General features: G+C 36.0%; 2 protein-coding genes across 2 annotated transcripts in view; one reads left to right on the top strand and one right to left on the bottom strand.

Moving 5' to 3' along the window:
- Positions 1-7268, bottom strand: part of LOC117336620 (signal peptide, CUB and EGF-like domain-containing protein 1) — a 130473-nt gene extending 123205 nt beyond the window's left edge. Inside the window, exons 1-2 of the mRNA XM_033897232.1 lie at positions 6539-7268; positions 4512-4959 (exon numbers count right to left, since the gene is read on the bottom strand). Coding sequence (XP_033753123.1) covers positions 4512-4548 — 37 coding nt within the window. The 5' untranslated portion in view covers positions 4549-4959; positions 6539-7268. The remainder of the gene's footprint in view (positions 1-4511; positions 4960-6538) is intronic.
- Positions 7269-19981: 12713 nt separating this feature from the next.
- On the top strand, positions 19982-26271 carry LOC117336619. Its single transcript, XM_033897231.1, has 5 exons — positions 19982-20179; positions 20390-20579; positions 20884-21004; positions 25363-25577; positions 25868-26271. Exons 1-5 carry the CDS (start codon positions 19982-19984, stop codon positions 26269-26271), a joined length of 1128 nt encoding a protein of 375 aa, XP_033753122.1.
- The last annotated feature ends 1176 nt before the right edge of the window (positions 26272-27447 follow it).

Genomic DNA, 27447 nt, shown 5'->3' with positions numbered 1-27447 from the left:
AGTTTCAGATACTGAGCATTGGTAATTTATATTTCTATTCTCCGGGGAATTCCTTTTTTTGTGCGTCAATGTGACATCGCTGAGATTAGTAAGTTCAAACAAAACAAGTCAAATTAAGGGCGTCAGTGATATCCTGATGTCTATCGTGATTTGGTTTAACAGCCTTTTGTTTTCATCTTAATGAATAAAGAATGTCGTATTCCATCTGAGAAATATCCTGAATATGCAGTATTGTATTTGTTTGACTTCTGCATCAACTTGATTATAATATGTGATTAACTAGCCCATGTCTCAATGACAATTTGATACTTTAAATAAATTATATTTAATTGACAATAGTAATACAAGTCAAAATAAAAACAAAGAATACCGAAATAAAAAACAAAATCATTATTACAACTAAAATTTTAAAAATGACGGGAAAATGTTTACCAAAATATGTATATGCATGAAAACACGGAAAAAAGCACAATGAGAAGATAACCTGGTGTTCCGCAAGAGTCATAGAATTCTAGGTCAAATTAGTGTCCTATTACATTCTCAAAATGAGGACAAAGGAGACAGCCTATAGGAGAAGAGATACATGTAAAGAAGCCCGTATTTTATTTAATATCAAACAGAATATGAACAAAATAGAATAACGAAAAACAATATTGGCGAACAAGACCACGTGTTCCGAAAGAGCAAGCGTGTTTCCGTAAACGTAGGTCAAATTAAGAATATGCCACGTTCTTAAAATGACATCGGATAGGTAACAATGGAACCAAAGAAATTTTAAAGGGCAGGGAAGGTCTGAATCTTTATATCAAGCAAGAAAATTAAAAATAGAAATATTAATGAGATCATGATCACTACCTCTAAACTTCGTCATAAAACTGGTTTCTCGAAAACTCGAATTTTATATGTAGTCGATATATATCACATAATCCGTAATATCGGGATCAATTCCCTAAATATCGAAGCAACTGCATATATAAACAGTGTGCGTTATACATGTATTACACACATAGTAAAAGTAAGTTTTCTATGTACAACACCTGTTACCCAATCAACGCGTCTAAAATATTACACATTACCAGTCTTTATCTTGTGGAGATACCGTTTCACACACCAAAAATATGTCAATCCTATTCCCTGATTTTGCTTATATTCTGACGATGTAATTCGTGATAAATGTTAAATTCACATATTTAAACCATATCAAGGCGAAAATATCAACTTAGCAGAAAGAAGTGTGATTCAAAGGACTGTAAATGACATTGTGCCATCATAATTGTAGAATTTGCTAAAATTTTCGATAATGAATAACTTACATTATTTATATAAAAAATTTACGAAAATTTCTTAAGACAGCAAAATATGTAGGTCATGCATATTCATAAGCGTTTACCTGCCTCGCTATGATATTAATGATCGTTATAAATGACAAAGCTATTCAGACAACCATTACATATTGTATGCGCCTCTAAATGCAAATGTACCATAGTGGCACACCCCAATTCAAGTCCAACACACATGTTAACAACTGAAGGGGAAATATCTTTATACATAAGTAAATTTCGGACATGTGTGGACAATAGGGTCCACAATGAAATAGACAATTGGGTCAATAATGAGATAGACAATAGGGTCAACAATGAAATAGACAATGGGGTCAACAATGAAATAGACAATAGGGTCAATACTGAAATATATAATAGAATCAACAATGGAATAGACAATAGGGTCAACAATGAAATAGATATATGGGTCAATAATGAAATATACAATTGGGTTAACAATGAAATAGACAATAGGGTCAATAATGAAATAGACAATGGGGTCAACAATGAAATAGACAACAGGGTCAATAATGAAATAGACAATAGGGTTAATAATGAAATAGACAATAGGGTCAATAATGAAATAGACAACAGGGTTAATAATGAGATAGACAATAGGGTCAACAATGAAATAGACAATTGGGTCAATAATGAAATAGACAATAGGGTCAATAATGAAATAGACAATAGGGTCCACAATGAAATAGACAATTGGGTCAATAATGAAATAGACAATAGGGTCAACAATAAAAGAGACAATAGGGTCAATAAGGAAATAGACAATAGGGTCAATATTGAAATAGACAGTAGGATCAACAATGAAATAGACAATAGGGTCAATAATGAAATATATAATAGAATCAACAATGAAATAGATTATTTGGTCAATAATGAAAGCCTGCGACAACAAAAATGAACTTCAAGAACAGGAAAAGCGCCAAACAACCACAGCTAAGAAAAAAACCAAAACGAAAGGAAAGACAACATGAACCAGGATATAATGAAACAAAGGGGATGTGCTTAAAGATTACTTAAACAAACGCAAAGGAAACATGGTCTAAAGCATACTGAAACAACGTGATAGTCAAAATGAACCAAAGATACACCGAAAACAATAGGAAAGAAACATTGCCTTAAGCATACTGAAACAGCGTGATAGTCAAAATGAACATTGGCCGGGAAACACTAAAGCACAAGGGAATAAAGCATAAACAACGGAATACCAAAACGAAAGAAAAAACACATCTTAAACTTGTATTCAAACATTATCGTCAGATATGAACAGTTACTCACAACAGTATCCACAATACACATCACAAAAACATCCTTGTGACTATAAGTTTCGTAAAAACCTAGGGAAAAGGTTAATCTTAAGCTATAAATAAAAAGCTATGTAAACCTTCCGGATGGCATTTGTCAACTAGATGAATCCTTTGTAATCACAGAAATATAAATCAAGGACACCAAATGATAATAAACGTCCTCAAAAATTATATATCCGTTTCCGAGCCTTATTTCAGGTTATAAAAGAAAATACAACAGGGCTATCATTTTCACTATCACCAGTAATGTAACTTTCTCACTGTTACGAATAAACTTGTAAGAGAGTGATATATCCAGATTAGCAAGTTGATGAAGAAATTTATATACAGGCAATATGTTTTGCACGATATTGCAATTTTCTCATTTAAAATCAGTGTTAAAAACGATAAAAATAAATATAAAACATACTTAAAATTTCATGATACAAATGTTAAATACAGCCAAATGGTATATCTTAAAATCCTTTAAAGCACCTACAACTTTCTTTTTTTTCCTGCGACAGACATTTGTCAAATATATTGGTGGTTTAGCGAGAGAAATATCAATGATGATAAGGCAATACTTCCGGATATTTATTATTATTTTATGTGAACAGTTATTGACTTGGTATCAGAAAATAGATATTACGTTGTTCCTCGCAGTATTATGCCAGTGTAAAAGATAGACATCATTATTTGCCTTACAACAACATCTTAGGAGATGACAGCAAGCAGATCCATTTCAGTCTTGTATCTTATGTTAAGCGAGCTTCACCAACAAAGATCTGTTACCGTACTTTACCCAATGAAAATTAAATAATTTAATAAGAAAAAGATATAATTTATCATTCAATGTAAATAAATAAGGTAAAATTGGTGGGGAATATGAAGCTAGGGATACGATTTGTTTCCTAAGTTATCTTTTGAAATCAAACTCTGGAAGGTAAAACATTCTGCCATGTCGCGACTAATGCTATAGTAGGACTAAGCTCTATCATGTCTTATCTAATATTAGATTTATAGTTATAAAATACATCAGATATTAAAACAAATCATGTGCATTGATACACTGTTACACAGATGTGATATATAAATCCGTTTATAATTTCATAATTTCTTTCAGTTTGATAAAATAATATCAGAATTAAATGTTCATTGTTTTGTTTATTTGTTTATCAACTTAGAATGAAAATACTGTCCTTAAATAAGATTCTCTCGTCGATATATAAATATTATAGGTACATGCTTACAAATATGAGATTAACAATGGTGACATAATCAAACTAAATTATCTCAATATATCAGACATAATTTACATTGCTTAACGGAATTCTTATATATGTTAGTGACAGAACAAAGATGAATTATAAGAGTAATATTGAATATTTGGTTTAGAATTGCAGATGTTTAATGCTTATTTGAACATAATGGTTGTACTTAAAGACAATCAAACATTCAATCAATTTTCATAAAATGATATAACTTATCAAAAAATCACTATTTGGAAATTTGATGTTTACAAGTATACAGAAATGGTTTTTTTTCTTAATAACAATTATTTTGCAATAATATTAATGACGTCAAAACTATTATTGTCATCTTTGATTAATCAGTAGTACAACAAACTGATTCCTGTGTTACTGTCTAGAAGATTCTATCTCAGGAACAGTACACTGTCGTGTCCTAACAGTTTATGGGAAGCCAGGGTCATTAGTAAGTTCCCCAGACCGTTTGACAGTAATTGTCACGGCACAGTCATCAACAAGGATCTAAAACATCTAAACAATACTAAAATCGCATTCCTATTCCATGGCTGTTACAGTAGAAATAAACATCACGATCAGGCATTTTCTTCCTGGTATTTAAATTTGAAAGAATAAATACTCACCTGAAATAATAAGAGTCCACTTCATGCTTGTATTCATTCTGCACTTTTTAATATGAACTCATGTGGAATTAATTACCCGCCAAACGAACTGTCGTCTGCTGAGTTTCGTTCCGTTCGCTAAGGATGATGGGCTATGTCCATCAATGACTCGTCTTCTTCTGTTATCAATCGCTGAATGGCCTAAGGGGTGTTCAGAAGGGAAAAAAACGAAGATGACTGCAGGTATATTTCCTCTGTGTGTATGACAGAAAGGTAATTGACATCAGTGATTCGTTGATACGTTCAACACTTTTTTCCCAATAATATTCCTTAGAGTTTATCGGAAGCTGAACTAAACACACTCGATTCTATTATTCCTTACTGCTGTCTGTGTCGACCACAAACTTTCCCGCCCTCCATTTGTTTATCCAAAGTAGCTTCACAGACATTGACTTACTCTGCACACCACCTGAAATATAAGAGTGTATCCCAGACGAATTGGAGGAAAGAAATATACACCGTTTTTCCTTTTCTGACTTAATTTTCTCTTTGATGTACAATCGTTTATAAGTTGTTACTGTCAAATACTGACACCTACACACAAACATAGAAGCTATCGATGCTAAACAGTTTTTTCGTTTGCGATGGAATTTATCTAACTGGGTTTTAGGATATCTTTTGTAATATAGAGGGAAGCCAATTTACTTGCGTGAATGCGACTAGCTGCCTTAGTGTCTCCTGGATAGGACCAAAATAATAGCCGCCGCCGGTGTCCCTCTCCCGTATTGTCGGTATGCTGTGGCCACGTGCTGGCGCTGAGCAGACGGCCATGAATGCTAAGTTTATTTTCAATTGACTGAAATCTCCAGGATTTGTTCTGGATAAATGACTACTGATTCATACAATTTGTTACATCAAATATGTTTTCAATTCGGGCAAAAAATCTGAAAAATACCTATACTTTATTTTTCTGTATCAAACACTTTTGACTATTTGTTAGTATTTATTTCAAAGGAGTGAAACTTGGGACGCCCACAGTATTTCTGACGCTAGTAAAGACACACGGGTTGCTTTGAATCTGAAAATCTTTCCCCTTAATGGGTTGATACCATCTACAATTACGCTGATCATAGCCCCTAATCTGTCGACTAACACGCCAGCGTGCTGCTACACTTGTACACAGTAGCCACACAATGGGTCATCAACTCTATTAAAGGTAAGCTCCAAGATCAGTTCTTTGAGGTGAAATGTTTAAAACCATCTATAAAATCTGTGAAATCTAAAAATATACTCCAGGTATTTTCAAACGGAAGTTCATTATGGTGATTGACGCAGCTATAATCGAGAAGAAATTTATTCATCCGCTTATCATAGACTTGTAAAGTTATGGTAAAACATACCATTGAATAGCCAGACTTTAGGGGCAAACAAACCATTACTGTCACACAAATTGCTTTGATACCAGTCATACACTTCATGTTTTAAGTCCGTCTGTATGTAAACGGAAAAAAGCTAAATTCTATTACATCAACTTAGAAACGCGACCCACATGATATCGTTGGATAGTTTTAACAAGTACAGATGGAATTTCATTGTTTTTACTTGTAGTTAATTTTCACAAACTTTAGTTCGGAAATGAAAAACAATTTACAGATCCTGTATTGTTAAACATATCTTTCATCTTTAGAATATACTGCCAATAACTATATTTTATGTACAAACAGCTTAGGCACCGGTCGCCGCAGTTTCTGAGATGAGTATACAAACCTAGTATACAGTTTATTCTATGTAATTTTTAAATGTTCATTTTCAATTTGCTTCCTTCCAAGACGAAATAGAATTTGGATTGATGCCCTCGTTAAAAATTACTCTTTTCCCATTGTATAACAAAAACTAACCTGTAGGTAGACGGGCTTTCTAAAATATAATCAACTTTTGCTCTAAAGTGCGCTTTTTCATTACTGAATACGTTTAACAAAATTAATTCATACCCAAGATAAATATGAAGGATAAAGAACAATTTCTATTTCAAAATGGGCTCCATTTACCTTTTTGCCACTAGTTTATGTAAACGTCACTAATTTCAACTCCAACGTAGCGAAACACTCTGCAAGCTGCATCATCTATTGTCATGGCAACATTGCCAATATTTAAGATAAGATAATGTCAGACAAAATCTCCACGAATAACTTATTTCCATGCCAACCAATACTAGAGGTGCTGAACTTTCTCGAATGATCCATCTTGTATTTAAACACCAATTAGAAAATGAATATTATATCTCTATATCACATATTCACATCACTGTATGGAACTCGAACTTCCAAGGTATGATGACTTTTCCCCTTTACATCCAAGAGAAACACTGTAGTTGTATTAATGTTGAATTCATTCGTTCATTTTTTTTCAGCTGGATACATTCAAGAACTTGCAACATGAAATGATCACAATTTTAAATGACGATCTTGACACTTCGAATGTTACGTAGACAAGCATATATCTATTCCATTGTCCCTTGTTTTCAAACATAGCTCAGTGATATAATTATATGCCATTTAGTCATTTTAAAACGTGAACTTGAACGTGAATGTGCGATACAGAGAGTTCGGTAGAAACTATATCCGTGTACAAAAGCTCTGTCAGTCGTATACGATATTCCTCCGAGCGTCAGTTTGAAACAATTCTTTTGAAAATCCAATGATAATGCGACTGTTTGATTTAAGAAGTAAATTTTGGGTTCACTCTGGTATGTTTGACAAAATTGTCTGACCCCTTAACCTTCTACTGTATGGTAATAAGTGTATCCTCGATACTTGGGAATGGCCGAAAGCAACAAGATGGGTCCACGATAGTAGTGGACTCGTAAACAGATCAGTGATCGACTTCGTGTCTCATCGTACAAGTATTGTAAGCTTAACACAACAAATGAAAATACTCCTCCAAACATTTTTATCACCGATATAAAATCAAAAAAACATTTAATTGGTTGACATGTTTTGTGAGATATCATCCAGGGCATAAGATATATAATTATAGGATGCAAATGTCTCATTATGAATGAGGAAAAGTAAATGTTACGCTGACTGGCAAGAAGTTGTTGAATGATCTAGAGATGATCTAGATTTGTTGGGGTAATTATAGAAGTAAGGCGACCCCGTCGTATAACGGGACACTTATTTCACATGAGTACAGAAATCGTCAATTCATAATACAAATGGCCGATTACACACTCGAAACTAACGGGCAAAGGGGCGAGAAAACATTTCAGTGTTTTTGTCTTTTTGTCTCGGAACAAATTGTACAATGTCAACATGACTATTTAAACATTTGACTGTGGAGGTTCCCGACGGACACTTTCAGATCGAGCATTATGTTAACAAAGTTTAAATGGACTTGAGAGATGAAAGTGACTAATACATGATAGCATATCTCAGTATCTACAAGTGCGGTTCGCAGTGGAACGTACTCGACTTTCCCAGGCATTCAAAAGAGAGGAGAGATATACCCTCAACATATGTAACCCTGATACACAAGAATTGTGACACTGAAGTGAAATCTAATATTTGTAATCTTTATTTATATCCCTTTGTTTTTTATCTCTCACATTCGGTATGCACCGACTTAACGTTGTTTGGATGTGTATAGATTAAAAAAGAAGTAGTTACAATGTGGATCTCATCTTTAGCGATAGGACAAATAAAAAAAATGAATAACTAGAGTTACCAAAAAACCAATAAACCTCACCAATAAATGGAAATCAGTCGTTCTTCATGTAAAAGTCATCGAGATTTAGTAGAAGGGCATCCTTGTGTTGTTGTTGTTGCTGCTACTACTGCTTCCCCACTGCTGCCGCCGCCGCCGTCGTCGTTGTCATTGTGTTGTTGTCGTTGTTGTCGTTGTTGTCGTCGTCGTTATTGTCGTTGTTGCTGCTTTGTTATCGTCGTTGTTGTTGTTGCGTCTGTTGTTGTCGTTGTTGCTGCTGTTGTCGTTGTTGTCGTCGTTGCGTCCTTGTTGTTGTCGTTGTTGCTGCTGTTGTCGTCGTCGTCATCGTCGTCATCGTCGTCGTCATTGTCGTTGTCGTTGTTTGAAGATTGGCGCCTTGTACGTCGTCCTCCGACATCACGGATATCCATGCGCGTTGTAAGTTTGTACCACTATGGATACCGTGCAAAGCTTTAAGCGTGCAATCAACAGTTACCAATCCCAAATTATTGTAGCATTACATAATTTCATTTAGATATATAACTTTATATATATGTTTTAGACTTTTGCATATCAGTCACCAACATGCTTATCACCATAAATCGCTCTCGTCGTTATTCGTCGTTTGCTAGGTATCAGTCATACATGTAGTAATCGTGTTGCTCGCTGGTACTGCTGGGTGTCTTCGGCAGCATGCTTCAGTGAGGTAGCACTATAAATCGGCAAAAGTTCCGGCCTATCACAAGGAGACTTAACACGAACATACCGCAGCCTCCCAAAACATACATACGCACTCGCCACACGCATGCATGTCGCACGCACGGGAGGCCGTCCTTAAATGACCTTAGCTGTTAATAGGACGTTAAACAAAATAAACCAAACCAAACCAAACGTCACCTGAAGAACATGTATATTTAACTGTACGTTTCTGAACGATTTCATTGCATTTTGTATTTAGGCCAATTTTGATTGTCATATATACACTTCTGGATTTCAACACTTGCGCTAACATCACTGACGAACTGAAGGAGGACACGTGCGTGTATTTATCATTCCGCTTATGTTGTATCTCAAACAAAACCAATGGCATTAATTAAATTTATGATACGCGGTGTAACTATTTTGAAAAAAAAAAAAAAAATCATTCATGAATAATTATAGTAACCATTACTTAACTTTATCAGCTGCTGGCTGATTGAGTTTACCAGCGCTATATTATCTTAACGTTTTAAATAAAGATCAATCTTAGTAAGGGACATGTCTTCCATCGCTTAATTGTATAGCTTAACACGAAAACGCCAATGTTGCTAGCGTTTCTATGGGTTGTAAAGCCACAATAAACGTAAGTTTCATCGAGGGCAAGTGAAGTAATGTAATGACAAAGATTTACACGTTGGAATATGTCCGAATTCAAATAGATTGTAATTTCTGTACGATCTGCCAATGCAAGTGCATGTTCTGCGACACGTCAGGTGATAATTTTAGCAGCCGCTTTTGATGTCGTGTGTTTTCGCTCTGTTGTTTTAGTGGTCCTCAACTGAAATTAATTTGCAGCAATGTTTTCCAGTGAACTCATGCAGTATACTACAGTGTAAAGGAACGATAACGTTTTATCTTTACGTCGATTTTACCCAGAATTGTTACTAGAAAATGAAAATATCGTACATTTACGTATATTTATGGCTTTGATGTTAGTAATTAAAGACATTACCCTTAAAGTTGCAGAATGATTTGACGACTGTTGAAACTTCTGTTATATTTGTTTAAAACAAAGTCGGTCGGGTACAGGTGTATACATCATAATTTAAAGCAGAGGCATCATCCCACCACTAGCCATATTTTCGTATGTAATTTCTTCAACAAGAGACCACTACGGCATTGTGTAAACAAAAGAAAATAGATAAATTGAGGGCAAACTATGATTAAAAAAAACTTTACACCAGGTGTATAGGTCAAATGCAGGTAAGTCCATGTTCTCAAAATGTTAACCGGGATATTGACTACATAACCACTAGGTAAAAGAACGTGAACCGAACTTCATATCATAATGGACGTAGAAAAGTACCAATTATATGACGATGATGGCCATCCAAAATATTGTCTTCATCAATCAGAAACTATATAAGTAGTAGAATGTATTACAAAGTCTATGTCAAAAATCATCACCGATAAAAACGACTAAAGACATTATTAGGACACCAATTATGAAATATCAAACCGGAAGTGACATCAGCTTTTACAAACGAGTACGCAGTTAGTAAAACAGGCGACACCCCGTTATACCAAGGTAGCGATGATATCTAAAAGTGTCCATATCCTTAATCAAACAAATTAGACAGCAGGATAGCATTAGACATCTGACCGTAATGTCAATCAGGTCACAGAAGCTTTTCAGATAAATTAAGACATCGTTAGGGTAGCCTTCATCTAATGAGTGGAAAACATCCTGTGTCATCTGTGATGTGAGCAAATATGAAGGCCATGATGTATCATTACTGTGACCCACTAAGAAACACTTCCATATCATACGTACATGTGTTTGGGACGTATTCAAAATATATGGCTCATGTATGGATATATTAGTATTGTTTAACGTCCTATTAACACCAAAGGTTAATAAGAGCGGGCTCCCCTGTGTGCGAGATTCATGCGTTTGGTGAATGTGTGTTGTGGAAGGCTGTGGTATGTCTGTGGTTGTCTCCTTGTGATAGCGTGGAACTCCGGGTGTCGACTTTATTATGATACCCCATGATACCTCACCAGGTCACATTATACTGACTACGGGCGAACAAGTCGTCCCACTCCCAAAAATGCTTAGCGCTAAGCAGGAGTAGCAGTTACCATTTTAATTGTAGACTCTGAAATGTTTCGGCCAGGGAACAAAACTCAAAGCCTTCATCACAGGAACGATTTCTTAACTAAAGGCCGAAAGTGAGGCAATGTCAAGGGAGACATTAGGAAGGAAAAAGTTGCTGGAAAGAAGAGAAGGACCCAAATTTGGTCGCCTTTAACGATAATACTACTCCTACGTCCCTACATGCAGTGTGACAATGTTAATTCAATAAGCATTCTTAAATAGCCTTCCCGAATACAATTAGACCACATACAGATCGCTTCTCTTTGGCATTCATATATATCATAGGGAGTTCTGGAGTATCGTTGGTGTCTCCTTTTAGGGAAAGACTCACGTGCTAAAATTTCAGGTAAAATCACAACCACATGACCACTTGACTTATTTTAGAATGTTCCAATAACTCATACTTTACATGATTACATGTTGTATGACGTCCTTTAAAATGACCACGTGACTAACTACCAGTCGTGTACACGTACATGTACCTCACCTTTCAATACCTCACGTAATTCACACTACATGATCCCATGTGTCATCTTTTCCAGACCAACATGTGAGTTACTGCCCAAAATAATCATATAATTCACTCTCCGTGTGTTCACGTGCAGCAGTCTCCAAACAGTTTTAAAACTGTTTACCATTTTTCAACAAGCGTGAAATATTAGGAAATTGGCGGTAGCACATAATTTGTATAATTATATTATCGCGCAAAGTGCGAGGAAGTGCAAATCTCTTGATCATAGTAAATTTGCTTATGATTTCGTACCGAGCATATCTATTGTAATTCAAACTGGAGCAGAATAAGAAGGAATATATTGACTTAACCTCTGAGAGAGATACTAGATATACCATGGGCATAGTGCTTGATTTACTCACAGCCTCTCCTACAAACAATGCCGACTGTCAGACATCGACTGGGCGCACCTGTTAAAAGGCTGGATCCCAAATTGTCTGCCCTAATGAATTATAAATAATTAACAATGAAGGAAATTAGACGAGCAGTTAACTGTCACGAGGACCTATCTAACAACAGCTAGTATTGACATTTCTAGTGGTCCGATCCTAGTTTTGCGGTTTCCATTTTAAGAGCGGACGAGCTGAAGTGGAATTAGACACACGCGAGGTGTCAGTAGGTGCAGACTTCAGCATATTATACTCGTAAGTGTCTTTATACCAGCTTGTTCATCACGTGACCATTCAAGCACACTCCATAACGATACCGGACGGTACGACAGCCCAGTGCGCTGTTATATCCGTTTTAAGGAAGAGTAGTGAAATTTAATTTAATCATATGTTTATTTATTGTATCGTACTTACTTTCTTTTATTCAATTTTACTTCCAGATTGTCAAACTCCCTTAAACGATTTCTATGAATTTCATCAGATACTTAGGATTTAAACAGGGAAACTTTTTTCTGGATAATTCAGGTCTTTCGTATTTGGCAGCTAGTCTCCTCGACTTAATCCCTATACAATGAATATGCTAGCCCCCATCAGCCGTAAAATACCGAATGTTGATCGAATGATTCATCTATTTATATATTGGTTTTCGGTACATATTGCTGTACTTTAAATGATGACATGTAGGGATTCAGACAGTAATTACGTTACTGAACTAGACAATATCACCAAGGTGTTGAAAGACATCCTGTAGTAGTACGTGTATACCTTAAACCAACGTACATTTGTATTCTACAAATCTACAAATTTCTCGTACACGTGTACAGGATTGGTAAGGTTATTTCTCACACACGTGTACAGGATTGGTAAGGTTATTTCTCACACACGTGTACAGGATTGGTAAGGTTATTTTCCACACACGTGTACACGATTGGTAAGGTTATTTTCCACACACGTGTACACGATTGGTAAGGTTATTTTCCACACACGTGTACACGATTGGTAAGGTTATTTTCTCTCACGCGTGTACATGATTGTTAATGTTATTTCTCACACACGTGTACACGATTGGTAAGGTTATTTCTCACACACGTGTACACGATCGGTAAGGTTACTTTCCACACACGTGTACACGATCAGTAAGGTAAGTTTCCACACACGTGTACACGATTTGTAAGATAATTTTCCAAACACGTGTACACGATTGGTAAGGTTATTTCTCACTCACGTGTACACGATTGTTAAGGTTATTTCTCACACACGTGTACACGATTGGTAAGGTAATTTTCTCACACACATGTACACGATTGGTAAGGTTATTTTCTCACACACATGTACACGATTGGTAAGGTAATTTCTCACACACGTGTTCACGATTGGTAAGGTTATTTCTCACACACGTGTACACGATTGGTAAGGTTATTTTCTCACACACGTGTATACGATTGGTAAGGTTATTTTCCACACACGTGTACACGATTGGTAAGGTTATTTCTCACACGTGTACACGATTGGTAAGGTAATTTCTCACACACGTGTACACGATTGGTAAGGTTATTTTCCACACACGTGTACACGATTGGTAAGGTAATTTCTCACACACGTGTACACGATTGGTAAGGTTATTTTGTATACACGTGTACACGATTGGTAAGGTTATTTTCCACACACGTGTACACGATCGATAAGGTTATTTTCCACACACATGTACACGATTGATAAGGTTATTTTCTCACACACGTGTACACGATTGGTAAGGTTATTTTCTCACACACGTGTACACGATCGATAAGGTTATTTCTCACACATGTGTACACGATTGGTAAGGTTATTTTTCACACACGTCTATAGTATGGGTTTGGTTTTTTTCACACACACGTGTATACTAGCGCGTTAATATATGGGAAAGCATACACTCATATAAGCAATAATTTGTTTAAGGCATAGACACACATTCTGCGCTTAGTATGACATCCAACATTTTGGGAAAAAATAATTTCGCCACAAAAACTGAATTAACAAACCACATGATTTAGAAATGATGTAAAGATTTTTTTTAAGATCGAATGTATGTTATGAGCTACCTTGATATTTCCAACACCATAGTATCAAGTTAAATAAGACCTGACTAATGACCTGTCACCGGGAGATTTTGTGATAGTATTTCTGTAGAATGTTAGATATATATTATTTATTAAACTGGTGTCATAACTGTGTTATGTAACCCCGAGGCGATATCATGCTTGACATCAACCACGACCACAGAAATGGAATTTATAGATAACAGATGAAAAATTACAAACCAGCCTGTTTTACTTTAAAATGAGATAGATGTATCCTATCAACGAATGAATATAATATATTTGACATGCCAAATGAATTAAATAATGAATTCTACAACCCCTCGTTAAATACACATTTGGTTGACAGGCTTCAATTAAAACACACTAGTTGAATGTCTCATTTTAATTATATAATATGTTTGGCATGCCCCATTAATTATATAATATGTGTGAAATGCCCCATTAATTATATAATACATGTATGTTTGGCATGCGCCATTAATTGTATAATATGTTTGGCATGTCCCATTAATTGTATCGGTTTGACATGCTCCATTATGTGTGATATGCCCCATTAATTATATAATATGTTTGAAATATGCCATTAATTATCTAATATGTTTGACATGTTCCATTGATTGAATAGTAAGTTTGACGTATCCAATTAATTGTAATATATATTTGACATGCCCCATTAATTGTATACTATGTTTGACATGCCCCATTAATCACATCATTCTGTCCAACCGTAGTTAATGCATTATTTGATTGACATGCTTCAATTAACTGCACGTGTTTAATATGGCCCATTAACTTCATAATAGGTTTGAGGTCCAAATAAATACAACACATGGCCAATTAGTCGTATTTGTTTGAAAAACGCCATTAATTACTCTTGGTTTGTTTGATATGTCACATTTACTACTTTGTTTGTTTGACATGGTCCATAAAATATTATTTCCTTGATATTCCACTTGAAATATTTGTTTGATGCCATGCTACATCTACTATGTAAAGATTGATAGGCCCCCAAAACCATGGTATCTGTTTGACTGCCTGATACATTTGCGTCTACCTTCCGGTCTTGGTATTGGACAAAAAAAAGATTATATTTTTGAAATATCACGCGCCCTAAACTCTGTCTATATTTATCAATATTCAAACCATTCTGTAGAAGATTTATCATGTTTATTACAGAACTGAATTCTCGTCTATTAATTTGGATCCGACAATAAATACAGTAAATGCTGTATAACACCTACGTAGATGACGTCACACTTCAACATAAATTAGGTCACACTCCCCAGATGGTTTCACACCCCTCAGTAGATAACGTCGACGTCATATTGATATTTGGTTATACATGTATGCAACGCCCCCTGCATTCCTCGATAGATGACGTCACACCATTTTGTAGACGACGTCACGATTTTCAGTAGATGAGTCCACTCTCCGCAGTAGGTGATCACCAATTTTCATTAATTAACATGTACCCTCTAAATGATGACGTCACATTCCTCATCACATGACTACTAAGTAGATGATACCACTCCCCTCCGTAGGTGAGTTGATGACGTCAAACATCTTAACCAGAAAACGCCACACTCTTCTGTAGATGACGTCACACTCTCCTGTAGATAATGTCACATTTTCTTCAATAGATGCAATTGCATGTACATTTCTCAGTAGATGACATTGCATCTCATACTCCTCGGTAAGTGATCACGTGCTCTTCAACAAATTACTACAGCCGGATACCACAATTGTTCTTGTTAGAGTAACCGTGCACCCGTGTGCACCTCTCGATCTCAAAACTAACTTCTAGAAACCCGATACCACCCGATGTCAGCGTGTCGTTAAAGCAGCCCTCGGGGAGGAACGATCGGGAGAAATCTCTCGCATGTTTTACACTGTCAACCTTCTCGTATTAACGAAATCACAGTTTTCAACACTGCCTATTAAATAATATCACCGCATGTACGATTGAATGGGGTGGTCTTTCATCCATCGGGTATTAAAAAGGTACGAATCGCCATGAGAGCGTGAGAGTTAACAGAAAACTTAGTTAAAAGTCTAGGAACATGTTTGTGTATCCGACTCGGACGAAATTGACACCGGGTATACTCACTCTCTGCATTGTCGTGGAAATTATTGCAAGTATTTATTGTGACAAGACCGACAAGGGACCACCCGTGTTCTCGTGCACTATAGACGAGTATATCATCGCGATGATGAATTAGGCCTATGGCAAACGCCTCTTGACTATGACGGCAAATTTACATGTTATATTCAATTTCGTTATTAGATATTAATTGTTATGCTTATTAGCGATAACATTTGACATGTGATAAAACGAACAATTTATAAAGGTCTACATGTTTAATCATAAATAACTTAGTACAGGTAATTGGCCCACACACAAACATTTATAACACTAATAAATCAATTACACACGTGCACATTTACCCCTCCAGTATTCATTTATAATTCCTAGCATGCATTTAATATCAGATGTTCAAATATACATTTAATTACGACGTTTTATCCTTAGTGGTAGTGCATTTAGGTTGAGGATGGATCACAGCTCCCTCAAATACTTTCGGTCAGTAGAAATATCGTTGACAGCCCTTGTAATGATGACGGTGCTGAAATTTCTGAACTTCATGTACTTGCAATACAAGGATATTAAACCTTCTAGTTCCAACTCAATTACTGTTGTTTGGAAATGATCAACTGATTGGTGTGGAAGACGCGTGAAATATGGAAAGCTTATCTATTTTTTCAACTTTTTATTGTTAAAATATCTTGGTAATTTTCTTTCCCTTTCTCACATCACGGTTCATGTTCTAGATTCCAACATATCATGCATGTATCGCGATGACAACCCCACTACGATCGATATCAGTGTACATTGGATTATTGGTGAATATTTAAAACTCTAACATAGGTATGTTCATAGTACTGTATCGGTCCATGAGAGTGTATACCCGAGAAGATCAATTTTGGATAACCGCAAACGAGATCGATAAAAATATATGATTTTACAGTTTAGTTTATTTTGTTTAACCGCCAGGGTCATTTAAGGACATGCCAGGTTTTGGAGGTGGAGGGGAGCCGGAGTACCCGGAGAAAAACCACCGGCCTACAGTCAGCACCCGGCAACTGCCAACGTAGGTTTCGGACTCGCAACCCAGGGGTGGAAGGCTTGTGATAAAGTGTCGGGACACCTTAACAACTCCGCCACTGCTGCCATCTCTGATTTTACAGAAATATTTTCTATAGCATAACGAATAACAACAGGTACCCCAGGGGCTGGCCAACAATGTAAGATAGAGAGGCTGAGGTTTCTCCCACACGATTATCGATCGATATCAATATTACCCTAGGTGACCATTCAGGTCATTGAAGTTTTAAAACGGCAGATTAAGCCATGATAACGTCATTGCCTGGTCTATTAGCGTCCGTCTGTTAAGTGACTTTGATCAGACTAGCATGAAGATCCGACGGATACGGAAACCGCTCCCTTCCTATATACACCTACATGTAAACAGAGAGTACACCAAAAGGTTATACAAATCTAATTTTAATTTTTAAGTGTTTACTGCGTTCTGTGATAAAATCATTATTTTAAAGAGACGTCATTATAACGATTTCACATATACAGCGAATATGCAAAATAATTATGATCTTTTGCAATAAATTAAAATAGAACCGCCCACTCTGGGTCCTTATCTTTGTGATGATCACATTGTGACGTAACTATTCTATTTTGCTGGTGTTTTTTTAACTTGTTTATCAATCATAACGGAATGGAATATTTATTTTCCCCGTCGTTTACATTGTGTTGATTACTTTACAGATACAATCTCGGTTTATGATCTTGTGTGTGGCCATCATTACAGTACTGATTCACTTTGACGAGTTAAACATTAACGAATAATCGCATGCAATAATTTGCAGCATAAGGGAGACAATTACTTGTATTCCTGATGTTACAACAATGTAGTAAGTGTAGCAAATAATTGAATTTTCTCTTGCAGCAGAAAACACCCACACACTATGATACCAGTCTGTTCCAGTGATGCCATTTACGGAATCTCTGCAATACTCAATATCACAAAATATCTCTATTACAGGTGTCGGTTTTCACTATTTTCAAATATATTTTCCTCCATGAGGACACTATGCATTTATGGCCCTGGATAATATGAAGGTTTGTTTACCCGAAGGTATCATATTTCCCCGAGGGCTTGCCCGAGGGAAATATGAGAGCTGAGCATCCAGGGCCATACATTGTTTATCATATGGAAAAATAATCAGTAATGATGATACTCAAAAATAAACTTAAGATATGAAATATCATTTTTATCACAAACCCCTGTGATCCCGGTCGCTCAATTGATACGATTCCAAGTCAAAGTGTTATTGACAGTTTCTTTTAGAAACTCTTTGAAACAGTTGGCGTGTACATTTGTTGATATTTTCGTGTTCTGAGCAATCTTGTTTTGCATAATTTTATCTATTTCTGCTTCTTCGACTGCACGAAAACGTTTGCGTTTCTGTTCGTCTGCCATTTGTAAATAACTGGAAGGGAGACAACTCCTCGCAACAGAATGTTGGTGTCGCCATGGGGGCACGCGGTCCTGTATGATATTTATCTCCCTGGCTCACGCGCCTCAGGGAGATATGATGTTTTATCCCCTTCCACGTGATGCGTTTCGGCTAATCACAGGCACTGTTATAAACATGAGGTATAATAATATTATTTGTTTTACTATATAATTTTTTTTATATATATAAATGTTGAAGGTGACAGAATACAAAATTTAACACCTTGGATTGTGAAGTACTATTTTGTGATATATATATTATATACAGTGTATATGACTTTATTCATACCATCTGTACAAAATCTAAGATGTTTTGCAATTAATTACCGGCCGAGGGGATCACTAACACAAACAACTGTTCAATGTTGTATGTATGTGATCGTTTGTAATTTACTTATACATGTATCTTGATAAATGTGCAGATTGCCTCGAAAATGCGACAATTTACTTGCCTGTACTGTCGTTATTACTATATGACCAATTAAATTTTAAATATTTAAATATCAAGGTTATGCCGAGTCCCCGTGTTTTTATCATACAAATCTACAATTGATGTATCATAAGAAATAATACAATACCATTCTGCCTTCGACTCGTGTGCGATCTTTAATAGATTTACCTGCTCACCAGGTGCGATTCAATTTCATAAAAAAAATACAAGTGTGTCATCTTTTGAGGGATCCATTGAAGAAAAAAATAGTTCTCTCTGTCGTTTTTCAACGGCGCTACTACAGTTGTAGCGAATAAGAAGCTACTAGCCACAGATTAAGTTAGTCAGGAAAATCTATTGATGAAAATTAATCTTGATCGAAGAAATATACGGATATACATGTATATATATATATAATTACAAAAGCCCTAAATACAGTTAGGACGAAAACAAAAGATTATTACACAGATAACCAGCATAGTTAGCCAGCTAATATCACCACACTTGGTCATTATAGGTGATTTCAACTTGAAGAATATCAACTGGGATGGTGAGACGCCAACGAAACGAGAAATAATAGAGAAGGGGTTTATTGAATCAATTAAAGACTCGCACCTTTACAACATATGACAGAGCCAACCCGAGAAATAACGAACCTAGTATTTTGGATCTTGAACTTACTAAAGAGAAAGGCATTGTCTCAAACAAGGAAATCAAAAGTGGTTTAGTGAAGAGTGATCATGGAACAATCTTCTTCGATTTCATCTGTGATAAATCCTACGCTAATACTAAAACGTCAAAATGCAACTGTCCAGACAACAAAGGAAATTATAAACCACTTAGGCAGGAATTCAACATCAATTGGGATAAACCTCTGTCAGGAGACAGAGATGTGGAGGCTAGCTATGAAATCTTGTATCCTAACCCAGACTATGCATAGGAATATCCCGAAAAATCCACTCAGAAACAACTCTGCTAAGGAACCATTGGGTAAAGATATTGCAAGAGCAATGAAAAAGAAGCATAGGACGTTGACAGAGATAAATGAAGAGAATAATAGAGCAGAAATAGATAGGATGTACAAAAGCGAGGAACAATGTCAAACCCCTCATAAAGAATTACAAAATAGAGTATGAAAAGTCAATAGCGAAGGAAGTTAAGTTAAATCCCAAAACGTTCTGGAAGTACGCAAGCTCAAAGTCCAAACCTTAGTCGGGTATATTAGTACTACGCGTAAAGGTTGGAAATGACGTCAGGATCGCAGACGGATGAGAATAAGGCGAACGCCCTCGCAGACGTTTGAGCGTTTTTGTTGTTGTTTTGTTGTTTTTTTTTATAAGAACGACCCAATAGATAAAATTCCACAATTACTCGAAAAGGAAATCAACAATGGCTTTGTGAACAGGAAAATTACAGAGGAGGAGATTCTAAACGTCCTGTTGAATTTAAACCCAACTAAACCACCTGGACCAGATTATATGCACCCTAGAGCACTAAAGGAAACCGCAGAAACGTTGACAACACCTCAATGTATGTTATTTAACCAATCGTAAAGAGAAAGGAAACAACCTTCAGCTTGGAAAATATAGCAAATACTGGCAATATACAGGAAAGGAGACAAGAAATCAGCAGGAAATCAACGCATTGTTAGCTTAACCAGTGTTAGTTAGAAATAATGGAAAATTATCATCCGATATATCTGTTTTCTGACGAGACTAAGATATACTGATATTCCTGACGCGTTAACTTACAGGAGGACTTAGACAGAATACAACGCTGGTCCAACACATAGTTACTCAGATTCACTTATACGAATGTTAAGTTATGACCATAGGCAAAACTTTGAGTGAAGGTCCCCTTTTGCTATACAAAGATACCAAGAACGGACAAGAGAATGTGGAACTCATGAAAGCTAGAGCTGAGAAGGATCTCGGGAAATGTGGAACTCCTGAAAAGTAGAGACGAGAAGGTCGATCTCGGGATCATAACAGATGATGAATTGAACTGTAAAATCATACCCTTTCTGATGTTAATAAAAGAAACAAGATTATTGGACTAATTAGATAATCTTACGAATACCAAGATAGTACATATTTATGTCTGTTTTTAAGGCCTTAATCAGATCATGTCTAGGTCTGGAACGAGCATATGAAACCCTCACTGTATAACAGAAATCGATAAGCTGGAGAGTGTTCAGACTTGCCACCAACACCTAAGTTTTTTGTCATAATGTCTCCACTAAATTCAAATACGAGGTTATCTCCCCTAGTTTGAAACTGCGACCTATCCTGTGGACCAAAATCATAAACCTCAATTTAATTAGTAATTGTAATATTCTAGAGACATGTGGCCAGTCTAGAGAGTGTTCAAAGGGGAACAACTAAAAAAAATACCAGGGATGAAAAACTAACTATATGAAGAAAGCCCAAGACATTTAAAATTTCCAACGTAACGTCATTAACAGAAAACCAAATCAAAAGTGTTAAAGAGCGAAGCACGCTTATACAATCGCACTATAGTCATCAATAACACAAAGAGTAGTTTACAGCTGGATGCCTATCAAACAAGGTCGGGGATGCATTTTTTCATTTATAGACTCGCTCGATAGACAAGCGTTGTTCTATATTATAACAACATGGCCGACGTAGGTCAAAGTGACGTCACACAATCTGCCCTGGAAGACAAAGGTCTGAAGATAGAGGTCTAACAACCTGCGTCCGGTACACGTCTAGATATGCACCGCGCACGATGTATGGAGGCAAAAATACAGCGTAAGGGAGATAACTATTGTAAGACTGAAGTAGATATAGATCACAGCCTTACTATATCACGGTTTGTAATAATGAAAAGAAACGAGCCGAACATCTGTGAAAATTACTTCCTTGTTAAACATTTCCGATAATGGGCACTGACCTACTAGTATTTAAAAAAACTGCAACATATCTCCCAGAACCTGAATAAAAGGTACACGTATTGTCATCTTTACAAAAAGGTATATGTATTGTCATTTTACAAAAAGGTATATATATTTGAAAAAAAATGTCATTTTTACCAAAAGGTACATTGGTCGAATACTTTTCATCAATGTGCAATGTAAATGTTTGTGGAGGATTCAGACATAAGTTACATGTTTTTAGTAACAAAATTTTAAGCATAAAACAAGTACAGTAGATATCATTTTATCTTATCGGTGTATTTGACCCATCCATATATATAAGGCTGTGTGACAATGAATCGCCTCTAGATGACACAAGACAATAACAATGGCTCGATATTTGGTCTTCGTTATTCTTCTCGTCATACCTCCCCCCATCATTGCGGCTCGCGGTCAATCTGGTCAATCTGGTCAAGAATCTCAACAAGATGTCGAAAGGTAACTATGTGATTACCGTACCATCTTTAGTCAATTTTAACCTGAACATTGGCCTGTATACATGTATGTTTTAGAAACATTGGCACAGCAAACTAAATAAATAAATAAATAAATAAATAAATAGGAAGATTATTCTCCATTGTTTCCAACTTAATTGTTTAGTTATTATTATTTGATTATTTTATAGTCGTTATTTAAAAAATCCCTGTTCTAAAGCCACATTCCAACATCACATGGCCTTTGGATGTGTGTAACTGATATATATGTGTATGATTAATGATGTAACAGAACAGGGCGGACAAATAAATTGACATATTTTCGAGGCAATCCGACCCTTTGTCAAGACATAGAATATACAAAGTCAACATCATATCAGATAAAAACGAAATAATAACGAAAATGTAATTCTTACTTAAAGTAATTTTATGGAGACCCTTGAAAACAGCTACTGAAATTACTGTTGTCTGACATGATAATGAATATTGATGGTAGGGGAAGCAGAAATTTTGCAATCTAGAAATGGTAGATTAACAATTTGAAAATTAAAAAACGACAAGCTTTTTACATGAACCAATGTAATATGATATACGTGAAGACAATTCTATGTTCATTGTGTTTTAAAGCCGAAATTGTTTAGAAAAGCATACACTTCCAACAAAAGTAAACCAGTTCAATTAGCTACACCTGTCAATTATGTGCAAACAGTTCACAGTATTTGAACACTATATTTTCCGGGTAAATGACCTGAGGCGGTCTCTATGGTGTATGATCTAAGTCACTTGTGTTTTAATGACAACGCTAACAGGAACACAAGAATCATTACGTTTCATCACGACTTGTAATCCTGGATGTAACTTTCGAAGCAGTCATTCTGCGGTTCGATCGTAGTTCAGTCGTTCGGCGATTTCATTTCCGATAGGCACATTAACATGTAGCAGTGGAGTTGTAGAGGGGATGTCTGTTCGATCCTCGATCCCCTGTGAATATGTATTCAGACGATCAACCTGCGTCGAAAATGCTGCGAAGCTGCCAACTACCCCAAATTGTTGTCCACTGTAACATTACCGCTAATCCAATATAATGTGCAAATTGGCTTTTCAGTTGCGTGATTGTGTTGTCTGCTGACAGAATTATAACTTCGCCGTTTTGAAGGGTGACAAATGGATATACAACATTTTAACTCCAGTAGATCTAGAGAGTTTATTCCATGAGCGGTTCATTTAGGCTGATGTTCAATAATGCATGTATAATTCAGTAAAGCACACTTCCCATGCTTACCGATGCAATCATTGGTTCGAGCTTACATTCCAAGCAAAATAAATTTTCTCGTGCGCCAATCTTACAGCTATAAATACGGCAAAGCATTTCCTATCGCAGTCCTTTAGGCAATACCACCTTTGAACCTTTGAACACGATTTCATCATTGCACGAATACCCGTATCTGAACGACCATTGTCATTTAATGCCACCAGGCTCTGTTTTGTCTCTGGCCATTCTATTTCTCTGACGGCATCGGTTGACACCGGGCGAGTTTACGGCTAAGTGTATGTGCAAGAAAAGGTTTTGCCCGGTTTGTTGATAACATACCGTTAGTTTGCCTTGCTGTACTGACAACAGTATTCTTTCCGATCGTGCTGGCACTTTGAGGTGAGGTTTTCAGAATATTATATATCTATGGCTTATTGTCACTTTAAAGTCTTACTGTCTGTCCAACTACATACTGCTAGAATTTCGTACAACAAAATGTAATAGCAAGAGGCTCTTTGTCACCTTTGCCATATTTCTGTTGGTTCTGAGCATTGGTGTGACCAGCTCTTTTAGTTTTACAAAGCTGTCCTCTTGTTGCTCACCCCAGTGTTTGCCTAGCTGTAGAATTGGAACATTGGCGTTTGGAAGACGGAGTAAAGAACTGCGCGAGATATTGGATAAATCCCACAAATGTTTGAAGTTCATTGACATTATTTTGTCGTTCTATCTTCGGAATAGTCCTTGTCTTTTCATAACTCGGCTTGTCTCCTTGAGGGGCCATTATGTGACCTACATATGTGACACACTCTTTCTGGAATAACAATTGTTTTAGGTTGTTATTGTACACACATTTCGTGACATTTTGCAGACAATAATCATGTTCAGTTTTCGTCTTCCCGAAATGTGACTTCACAGCCATTGATGTCCTTTACTATTGCAAAGATTAAAGTTGACATACCTCTGAGTTTACTGATGAACGGAAGTGGTTTGAAACTAAACATGTGTATTTCCAAAAACACAAATCCATATCCTTAGAAATGCGAATTCCTCTTTCCGCCTTACCTTTCAGATGACCTCAGAAAACGAATTCCACATTGTTTTCGAATGTTTTCCATGCACACTCGGGGTCCTGCGTTTATAAAAGGCATCAAATCTGCTAACCTTTCCATTACATTGCCATTATTTTACAAATTTACCAGTGGATTGACAATATTTTGTTGTTCATCTGCTTCCTACACTATGTTATGCAATTTGTCGTTTCCGGGTTACACAAACCTACCAAGGTGGCGTTCACATGTATCTTTATCGTCCTTTAAACGTTTGAAAGACATATATCAACGCATCTAAATGAATATGTGTATGACACAGTATAAGGTCGTACTAATTACTTGTAGTGCGATATCCAAATTAAGTAAAATATAACATTTTAGGTAGCAGTTAATCATAGATAGAATTGTCAACTATTGACACTTTTCCAAGTATTGTGCGTCCATCTGGAGGGGTTTTGGAATATATCAACATCGATCCAATTTTATTTTAAATCATTTATAGGCGATGGTATTTTGCGACTTTAAAAAGTAAACAGTATATGCTTAAAAATGTATTTACGATGATGTTTACCAAATGAATCTCTACATTGTGTATACTGGTTCAAATAATACAACAATAACATTATATTAATGTGTTTTGTAGATATCTAACCAAAGATGAAGCAATGAAACACTTGTACGACTCACTGATGGACAGACTCGACAAGCACGAAGTTTCCATTCGGCAATTGCAGACATCGGTAGCGGAGAAAGAAGAACGAATACAAACACTTGAAACCGAACTGGAGGAAGCGAAACAAAAACCAAAAGAGGGTTTAAATTCAAAAACGGACAAGAGACGATCAGCTTCTACCACAAGTAAACAAAATATCAAGTCATTTTAGCAATAAAGATATTTTACTATTTGTTTTATGAAGATAATTGTACAACTGATAAAATCAATAACATACGTAAAATGTATGGATACAGTATACAACAATTTATACTTCAACCGGCAGTTAATATCTGCCTTCGCTAGCCAAGAGTTCATTTTATATACACAAATAAGCTTATACGAAATAAAACCTTGGCTATCGAAGATGCGATTATTTGTCAACTTAACTGTCAATATATTTTACCGTAAGCGCGTATTAATTCTTTTATTTTAGATGTGGCGTTTAGTACATCCATGGTACACGATGTAAGTGTTCATGAACACGAAACCGTAATATTTGGTCACGTGCTCTTGGACGTGGGTCTTGGCTACAACAATGGTGACGGCGTATATATAGTTCCACGGAGTGGTGTGTATGTCTTTACGTGGTCTATTACCTCAGAGACAAATGATGGTGGCAATCATGATATCCACACCAGCTTGATGGTGAACGGATCGCCAGTTGGTGCTATAGATTCGGACGCGGACAAATACGACTGGGGAAGCGCGACTGGAGTGGTTGTCCTGTCGGTGGATTATGGCGATCATGTATTTGTACAGGTTATTACCGGCTCGTCGGGGAAAATTATTAGTAACACGGAGACAAAATCTACCTTTTCGGGATGGCTATTGTTTTAGGTATAAGCTTCAAATCTTACTTCAAAAAGATAACCTTGGTTTATCTTATTTCGATTGAATATAAAACTATTGCAAGTAGTAAGTAGTGTTATTGTGTTTTGTCATCAAATGAATTGAATGAGTATATATCTGTACAAATATGTACAAAAACAAGCCACCCAGAGGGTCTGTATCACTAACCTGGATCCTCAGTGATTATGGCAAAATATTTACGTTGTATGATTACGAGCACTTTTTCTCAGTCTATGATTTGCTATTCATTACGTTGCATCGCAATCGATACTTTAACTAACATTAAGCTTTCTGATTCCAAAGAAAACTAGAACTGTAAGCCAATGGCTAACTAATATACCACCTCTAACCCTCATTTGCAACAAAATGGTATACACAGTTCTAGAAAAAAGCACCAATGTATTTGCTATCCCTGAAAACACTTATACCAATTTTCAGGTTAATAAGACAATATTTCAATTTTGACCAAATCTTCATTATGTTTCCATAGTTACGGTTGCGGAAACACCTGATGTCTTAAATAACAGGCATTAATCAGTTACACAACTTGATCAAGTTTAAATAAAAGAAAAAACTGTATTTAGTGACCAAAAATTAAAAATAAATTAAAACGCAAGCATATCTACACGTGGTCCCTAGGATTAGGGTTAGGGTTAGAGGTTAGGGTTAGGGTTAGGGTTAGGGTTAGATTTCATTGTAGAAGCCGTCCAGATGAAATATCTTATAAGAGTTTCTTATGGTTATATGGCAACCATAGAACATGTATCGTTTTGGAAATTAGCAACCATTGTATTTGACATCCTTCATAACCTTTATATACCAGTTTTCAACTCAATTATCTATATTTCAATTTTGACCAATCAGAAGCCTCTATTATGCTATCATAGAAACGTTTCTAGAACATAAGATGACTAAAATTATAGACATAAGTAACACTGAAATACTGTGAAGTGACTTGGTTATCATAGTAACAAAAATAAAACGCAAACACATCTACACGTGGTCCCTTACATCCCTGTTTAGTTTCATTGAAATTGGTGGAGTAGTCCAGAAAAAAGAACATGTCTTTAATAGTTTCTTATGGCTGCCATGACTAAATGGCATATATCTTTTGGAAAATAGTACCATGATATTTGCCCTCACTCAAATCCTTTAGATACCAAT

Source organism: Pecten maximus, chromosome 10 (assembly GCF_902652985.1).
Source record: "Pecten maximus chromosome 10, xPecMax1.1, whole genome shotgun sequence".
NCBI lineage: Eukaryota > Metazoa > Mollusca > Bivalvia > Pectinida > Pectinidae > Pecten > Pecten maximus.
Note: the sequence above shows the minus strand (reverse complement) of the source record. Positions and strands in the feature narration are given on the sequence as shown.

Excerpts from the sequence above, each read along its gene's own strand:
- LOC117336619 (XM_033897231.1), top strand. The coding sequence starts at position 19,982 with ATGCATAGGAATATCCCGAAAAATCCACTCAGAAACAACTCTGCTAAG. Across the intron at positions 21,005-25,362 it reads AAATGTGGAACTCCTGAAAA|ATATCTAACCAAAGATGAAG; the intron begins GTAGAGACGAGA and ends TGTGTTTTGTAG. Across the intron at positions 25,578-25,867 it reads ACGATCAGCTTCTACCACAA|ATGTGGCGTTTAGTACATCC; the intron begins GTAAACAAAATA and ends CTTTTATTTTAG.